The following is an 8,054-nucleotide window of genomic DNA, read 5'->3' on the forward strand; positions in this document are numbered from 1 at the left end:
TGAGAGAGAATTATTCAATCAAGTGAAGGATGAGGATGTCATCAATCTCTTCCAAAAGGGTGCCCGCAAAGTTATATTGTAAGAGGTAGTGTCTCTTTCTGGTAAAATTTGTTGTTGTACTTCGATTTGTATGGATTTATGCACTTTAGTATTATGTATTGTACTGGAATAATTGTTATAGTCCTACTGAAATTATTGTCCTACTGAAAATATAGCCTATATAGGTTTTTGTTTATGTTTTTCTAAGCTTTGTAAAAAATATAGACGTTTGCTCGTGTTTTTCTTTGCTTTAGAACATTTTTTTGGCTGGTGGGAATACCCACCAGTATTTTCCTGGCGCCGCCGTTGATTTAGTGGGTGTTGTTCGTGGAGGCATAGTTTAAAAAACCGGACTAATGAGTGAACCCGCAAGACTATGGTTTACTGGTTCGACCACCGGTTCATCTAGTTCGACGGTGACGAAAAAAATAATTATTTTAATTAAAATGTAAGCAAATTTTGGAAAAAATACCATGAAAGGTATATATAAAGTATATTTCAATATATAATCATAAAACGTGGTGAGTCCAAGTGGTATTGTGCATCGTGTGGTGCTATATTTTTTCCTAGCTAAAGGTCATGAGTTTAACTCCACTTGCGGCATATTTTTTCCCCGGTTTTTTGTCGTTTGGACCATTGCCTCTTTAAAACTAGTGAGATCGTCGGTTCAGGTTTTCTCTGGTCGAAGCACCGAACCAATCCGGCTTTTTAAACTATATGTGGAGGGAGTTTAAAAAAAAAGCTATACGTGGAGAAGAGAGACAAGGAGCAAGAAAAAGGTGGAGAAGCACGGACCGATGTGAATCACAGATATTCTTGTATTTTTTAAACATGAAAAAAACACGTGTTAGGCTGTTGATCTGGAGGATTAGAAGCCCTGATTTTTGGAAAAAAGAACAGTAGTTCTATTGATTAAACAACGGTATTTACAATCCATAAGCAGGATACTACACTCCTATTAGTGCTGGAGTAGACATAGTATGCGCACAAGAATGAGCTGCCTCGAGAACCAACCTGATGTTGGGTGGTTAGAAGGGTGGTTGTACCTCCAAACCATGGAGTTCAAACTCTAGGTTTGACATCTTTGTGTTTTATAAAGGCGAAATATTCATTCAGTTAGAGGCGACGTTCCGTCGACAGCGAGGCACCTGTGGTGACTTCGTCAATTTCAAGATCCAATCCACCGGCTCAGTCTTTCGAAGGTGCTCATAGAGGTAGGGTGTGCGTGTGTGCGTTTATAGAGGTGAGTGTATGCGCGTGCACGTGACCGTTTGCGTTTATACTGTATTTCTCAAATAAGAATGAGCTGCCTCGTTGACCCTCCTATTAACTCGAGTGAAAAAAAAGTTAAACTCCCTAATCTCTCACATACACTGGAAATGATCGATCTTCCAATGCCAAATTTGGCCAGATACTTGTGGCCTTGTGGGGATTATCCCCCTATGATAATACACTTGTACACTTGTGCCTATTGCCTAAAGTAGTTTTATGAATGTGCACTTTCCCTTAGCTGTCTTGCAAGGCTTGGGTTGTTTCATACCGTCTACTTAAATTCAGGTTCGGGAATCCTTTTTCATCACTGTCGTGGCAAGGCTTGTGTACAGAATTAGGCACTTGATTCTTCTTTAAACATAAGGCCTAAGCTCCACTTTAAATTAATAAAACCACAAAACAGGCAGATACAGAGTGCATACAAAGCAAACACAACGAACATGACACAAATACACAAGCTAACAAAGGATAAAAAACTACGAGCTTCGCTTGACACGCCGTGTCCATCGTCTTCTCGAACGCCGACACCAGGAGAAGCAGGGGCAGTAGGGAGCATCATCCGCAGGCACACTGCTTGCATTTCTGCCACAAGAACGAAAGGAGGCCAGCACACGGTCTCTGACTCCGAAGAGGGATCCCTTCCCTCTCGCCCCATATCGCAGGGTGCCGCACCGTCGGAAGGCAGAGAGGTTCCCCCAAGAACGCACCATCGCTGAGACTACCCAAAGCTCAAAGGAGAGATCAAGACCACTGCCACCCACATCACCGTCCAGAGGACGCACGCTGACGAACGAAGGCGCACCAGGAGGAACGGCAGACAAAAAGCAGCAATCACCACCAGACCCAAGCTTGCGGAGCAACCTCCAGACTCGGCTCGACGCCGCACAAGGAGCACCGCCAAGAACCACCACCGACAACGAAGAACCTTGCCAACCATCCAGCAGCCCCGGACGGTGCCTTCGAGGAAGGCGAACGACATCGTGACGCCGCCACCGCCCAAGCGAGGACTAGGGTTTTCACCCCGGGCGGGGGTTGGGTGGGGAGGAGAAGGGACCTCAACGAAGCCTCCAAGGAGGGGATCGGCGCCAGGGGCGTCGACGACGTCGTGGCCACCGCTGGCCAGAGGTTTCCCCCGGTCCCGACCAACCCCACCACCAACTACCCGGCCACAAACACGCAGATCTGGCCGAGAGTTGCGAGCTTCACCGGTCGGGGGCGGAGATCTCCCCAGATCTGACGCCGCGGGCCGGTGGAGGGCCCCTAGCGTCGCACCACACGTTCGCCACCTCCCCGCCGCCCGCACGGCCGAGGACACGGGCCCGCACCACCCACGGCCGCCGCTCGCCGCGTAGAAGACGGCGCCGTTGCCACCATCCGGAGCCGCCGCTCCGGCGTCCAAAGATCCCCACCGGGGTCACCACCAGCCGCAACCGTCCCCGGATGGAGGAGGGATTCGCCGAGCAGCGCCCCAGCCATGGCGGCCGCCGCGTAGCAACCAGCCCCCATGCTGCTGCGCCGCGGAGCGAGGACCACGGGCTGAGGAAGGAGTCCCCGCCGCCCCCTTCACCGGCGACGCGGCCTTCGGCAGGCGTCACCTCTGGGGGCGACAAGGAGGGGCGGAGGAGGAGGGGGGCCGGGCGGTGGCGCGCTTAGGGTTTCGCCCCCTCGGTCGCCTGGAGGGGGCGACGCGAGGGCAACGGTTCCACCAGCCAAATCCTGCAGGCCACACTTGATTCTTCTTGATCCAGATAGGCAGGTGTGACAATAATAATAGCCATTGATTACATCTTAATTAGTGCAAGAATCGGCGAAACACAAACACACAATCGACCACCTAGGCATCTACGGTTGGATACAAACAGAGCAGCGAGGGAAAAGAAATTAATGTACACGAGGGTGAGAATGCAGTCTATGCGGTGGCCTTGCCATTGGTGGCGCCGACGTGGACGTCGTGGTCTCCGATGAATCTGTTCCAGAACCAGTGTCCCTTCCAGACGAGCACCATCTCCTCGATGGGCACCCCCTTGGTCTCCGGCAGGAAGAGGGCGATGAAGACGGTCATGATGACGACCCATCCGGCGAAGAAGTAGAAGAGTCCGAACTTGAGGTGGCAGAGCATGGTGAGGAAGGCCTGCGCGATGATGAAGGTGAAGAGCATGTTGACGGAGACGTTGATGCTCTGCCCCGCCGGCCTGATCTCCAGCGGGAAGATCTCGCTGGGCACCAGCCAGCCGAGGGGCCCCCAGGACCAGGCGAAGCCGGCGACGTAGAGGCAGATGAAGAGCACCACCGCCGCTGCGTAGCCCTTGGGCATGTCCCCGACGCCGCTGGTCCCGAACTTGACGGCGATGAGGGTGCCCACCACCAGCTGGCTCACCAGCATCTGCGAGCCGCCCTGCAGGAACAGCTTCCTGCGGCCCAGCCTGTCGACGGTGAACACCGACACGAGGGTGGCGAAGACGTTGACGAGCCCCGTGATGACGGCGGACATGAGCGACGCGTCGCCCTTGAACCCCAGAGTCTCGAACAGGACGGGGGCGTAGAACATGATGACGTTGATCCCGGTGAGCTGCTGGAAGAAGGGGATCATGATCGCCATGGTGAGCTGCGGGCGGTACTTGCGGTCCAGGATGTTGCGCCACGGGTGCTGCACCAGCTTGGACTCCTCGCTGGCCACCACCAGGTCGGCGTACTCCTCGCTGACGTCCACGTCGCTGCCGCGGATGCGGTTGAGCATGCGGCGCGCCGCCTCAGGGTGGCCACGCTCGATGAGGGAGTTGGGGGTGTCGGGGAGGAAGAGGGAGCCGATAGTGATGATCCCTGCCGGCACCGCGGCAAGGGCAAGGCTGATGCGCCACCCGTACCCGGCCTTGATCTTGTTGGTGCCGTAGTTGATGAGCGCCGCCGCCAGGATGCCGATGGTGATCATGAGCTGGAACCCGATGTTGAGCATGCCCCGGAGACGCGCCGGCGCCATCTCCGACAGGTACACCGGCACAGACTGCATCAGCAAAACATCCAGACCAGTTCGTCAGTACCGAAATTACGTTCAAATTTGAAACGTGAAATTTCACTATGTGGCCAGGAAAACAGCCAAGTGACAGAACTAGCTAATAGGATAATAAGTACTCGTGATAGGGAGTGATGTTTTGGAACATGGGAGCATTTCAAATAAAAGGAGCATATGCACTCGTGAGCCAAAAACAGGGCATCCACCGTAGGAGTGGTGTTTTGGAACATGGGAGCATATGCTCCCTATATTTTAAAATGCATCTTACACATATTTTAAATTTCAAAAAAATTAAAACAAAAAATTCGCACATACATCTTCACGTGCTACGCGCTCACAAAGTCGTTTCATAAAAAATGAACTTATCATGTAACATGTGTAAAAATGATAAAATTCAGTGCTGAAAATAATGCTTTTCACAGGATAAGTTTTCTCTTTTTTACATAGGCCACAAAAAATATTATTTTTTCGTGAAACTTGATGCATACACATATATTATGGAGATGTACATGTAGAATTTTTTTTCAAAATTTTTCCACACTTCAAAATATGTTTTGTTGGTAGAGGGAGCATACGGACCCGGGAGCCGAATTGAATTTCCGCTCGTGATATGCTTGCTACTAATACTCCATCCAGGCTATGGCCGTAATGCAGTGCTACTCGTGATATGCTTGCTACTAATAGACATGCATGCATCGATGAGACCTCCAATTATGCACTACTATTTTCTCCGTTCTAAAACAAGAGTCACAATTTTTTTCTAGATATAGATATATTTACACTGTAAAATGCATATAGATATATTTGTATCTAAGTAAAATTGTGACACTTTTTTTTGAGTGTTCACCAGGGAGAGCACAATGGCTCCCACCAAAATTTATCATTTCATCTGGAGATGGGTGAAATTTTCTTTTTACACATATTTTATAACAGAGGTTAATAAGTGTTGCCATTTTTTATAGATATAAATATATTTTCACAACAAAATACATATTGATATGTATGTATCTAAACAAAGTTGTGAGACTTATTTTAGAAAAGCTCCTCCTGCCGCAGCGACCCAGCGAAAAGGCCCACCATCATCGTGCAACAATGTTCCAGGTCGACCCGGCAGATGCTACTGTAGTTTCTTTTCTTTTGATTTTTCAGGTTCCGCTCTCTTGGCATTTCTGTATACTACTCTTATATTACCGGAAATCCAATTTGGCACTTGGGTGAATACCCTTCCTTCACCCAAAAAACATATTTCTATTTGCTAAAATATTTCAATAAAAGAATCGCATGTAAATCTCGACAATGTATGTGTGTTTGTATAGTTTCGCGAAAAATCAGTATTTTTTATGGTTGATGTAAAATGACAAAACATTTCTCACAAAAAAAACTTATTTTTAGCACTAAATTTTGTCTTTTTACACAACCCAAACGATATGCCGATTTTTCATGGAAAGACTTTATGCGCTCGTAGCATGTGAAGATGTACACTTAAATGTATTTTTTCAATTTTTTAACATTTTAAAATGTATCAAAGTTGTATTTCAAAATAAAGGGACCATATAAACCCAGGAGCCAAAATATCAGTCCCCTATATTACTTGCTATATATGCGTTGCTTTCTTGCTTGCTTCGTCAGCACATGACTTGCTCTGAAAGCGATGCCATTGATCTAGCGGAGTCGAAGTCGTTGGAGGACTCAAAGAAAGCAATGGCGCATGTGGAAATCCAACTTGCGTGTACCTAATTTCTATGAGCTAGCTGAAAAAAGTTAAGATACGGACATGCATCCACGAATCTCTTGCCGTGGGCTCCTACTTGGTAAACTATATTCTTCGTCTTTTCCTTCACTCAGCCCGTGTGAGTACTCATATCGACATTGCTGGAGGCATTATGTGATGTGCATGCAGGCCTAGCTGTGAAATAATCGCATGACAGCCCGTGATGTGCATTCAGGTGTGGGGGTTTGCTCAAAAGAAAAAACTCATGCCCGGGATTATGCCTTTTTAGCTACGCGCTACTAGGTTTAATTAGTTTCACATGCTTGAACAGTTTCTCTAGGATAGATCTATGAAAAAAGGGAAGCCCTTTTGCACGTGAAGCTCGGATGGGGTACTTGCAACACTATGGTCGATCTACAGCTTGCCGGCCCAATGAATTGATCAACTGAACCAGTGCACCAGCTGCTAAAATGAATATATAGTGCTTTCAACAGCTCATCCTTGCCGCCTATTCATTCAATTCAAGATTTAATATGAATATCAAGGGGAAAAATTAGCATGTCATGGTAGATATGGTGTCCCCTTATTTCGAGCACCGACAGTATTCTGGGTTCTAAGTTGAGCAAGTTAATGATAGTACAACTGAGTCCAAAACTCCAGATCACAGTTAGTAGCTAATAGTGACTAGTGAGACCAGCAGGAACATGAGAAGAAGTGGCCATGGAGACAAGTAGTCTGCTGATGCTGGGATAAGCAAAACAACAAGGCAGTCAACCTCTGGGAAGTAAGCATCGTCTATGGACAGCTTTGGACTTTGGGGAGCTAATAGTAGTATATAATATCATCTGCCAAATAAACTAGCCTACCAGCTTGGACTTGGCACATGCCCATGCAGATGCTAGTTGGTAGTTGCTGATCATACAAATTTTCTAGATAGGGACATGGTATTTGTTCATGCACCTAAAGAATATAATGTTAATTAATCCTTATATTCAGTCTGAACCTCGTCATCTCTTTTGAAAACTCAGCCGTTGATGTTGATAGCAATGATGGGATATTTTTGGACACGCATCATCATTGACGAAATCGCTCTGATAACAATATGTAATATTTTGTCGATATTAGTTAATCAGTATTTTTCTGTCCCATTGGATGGCTCGACATTTGATAGCTTTAATCTTTTTTAAACTTATTTTCGTTCGTTTCATTTTGCTAGCACATGTGAATTTACTTGCAGCTATCGTGATCGTGGGTGCGTGGTTGTCAAACCAAACGAGACAGGTCGACAGAGTGGCATCTACGCATAGCAATCAGTTTACTAATAAACTGACAACATAACTAATTATTACCTGATTGGCGAAGCCGACGCCGACGCCGAGGAGGATACGGCCGATGATGAGCATGGCCATGTCCTGGGCTGCGCCGTTGAGCGCGGCGCCGACGAGGAAGGTGAAGCCTCCGGCGAACATGGACCACTTGCGGCCCACGACGCGGGTGACGGTGGCGGCGAAGAAGGAGGAGACGAGCGCCGCCAGGTAGAGGGAGGAGGTGAAGGTCTGGAGCAGCTGGTTGTCGTACTTGCAGTACTGGTTGGCCGAGCTCGCGCCCTGCTTCTTCCGGTACACCTCCGGGAAGAACTTCTCCAGGAAAGGGTTCATGGACGTAACACCGCCTGTTCATGGTTTATATATACAGTAGAACGATGTCAGTGATTTGGTTGAAGATAAGTAAAGATCATATATGAACTACTTAACCATATAGGACATGGACGTACCTGAGATACCGATGTCATATCCGAAGATGAGACCGCCGGTGGCGGCGACGACGCAGGTGAAGAAGACAAAGAGGGTGAGCCTGCCGGGGTAGTCCTTCCCGCCGGTGCTCACGACGGCACCGCCGGCCATGGTCGACGTACGTACGGTCAGAGACCTACTACTGCAAGATATGAAGACTCCAATGTATGCCCAAAATAAGCTACTGAACGTTTGGTACACGAATGTGGTGAGAGGAGAGCGGGGAGGT

General features: G+C 48.0%; 1 protein-coding gene across 1 annotated transcript; it reads right to left on the reverse strand.

The window, feature by feature from the left end:
• Positions 1–3,074: 3,074 nt before the first annotated feature.
• On the reverse strand, positions 3,075–8,054 carry LOC124674618 (sugar transport protein MST3). The gene is made up of 3 exons (XM_047210661.1): positions 7,807–8,054; positions 7,382–7,704; positions 3,075–4,312 (listed from the first exon to the last, which is right to left on the reverse strand). Exons 1-3 carry the CDS (start codon positions 7,934–7,936, stop codon positions 3,221–3,223), a joined length of 1,545 nt encoding a protein of 514 aa, XP_047066617.1. The 5' UTR covers positions 7,937–8,054; the 3' UTR covers positions 3,075–3,220.

The sequence above is a fragment of the Lolium rigidum genome, chromosome 7 (genome assembly GCF_022539505.1).
Source record: "Lolium rigidum isolate FL_2022 chromosome 7, APGP_CSIRO_Lrig_0.1, whole genome shotgun sequence".
NCBI classification, from domain to species: Eukaryota; Viridiplantae; Streptophyta; class Magnoliopsida; order Poales; family Poaceae; genus Lolium; species Lolium rigidum.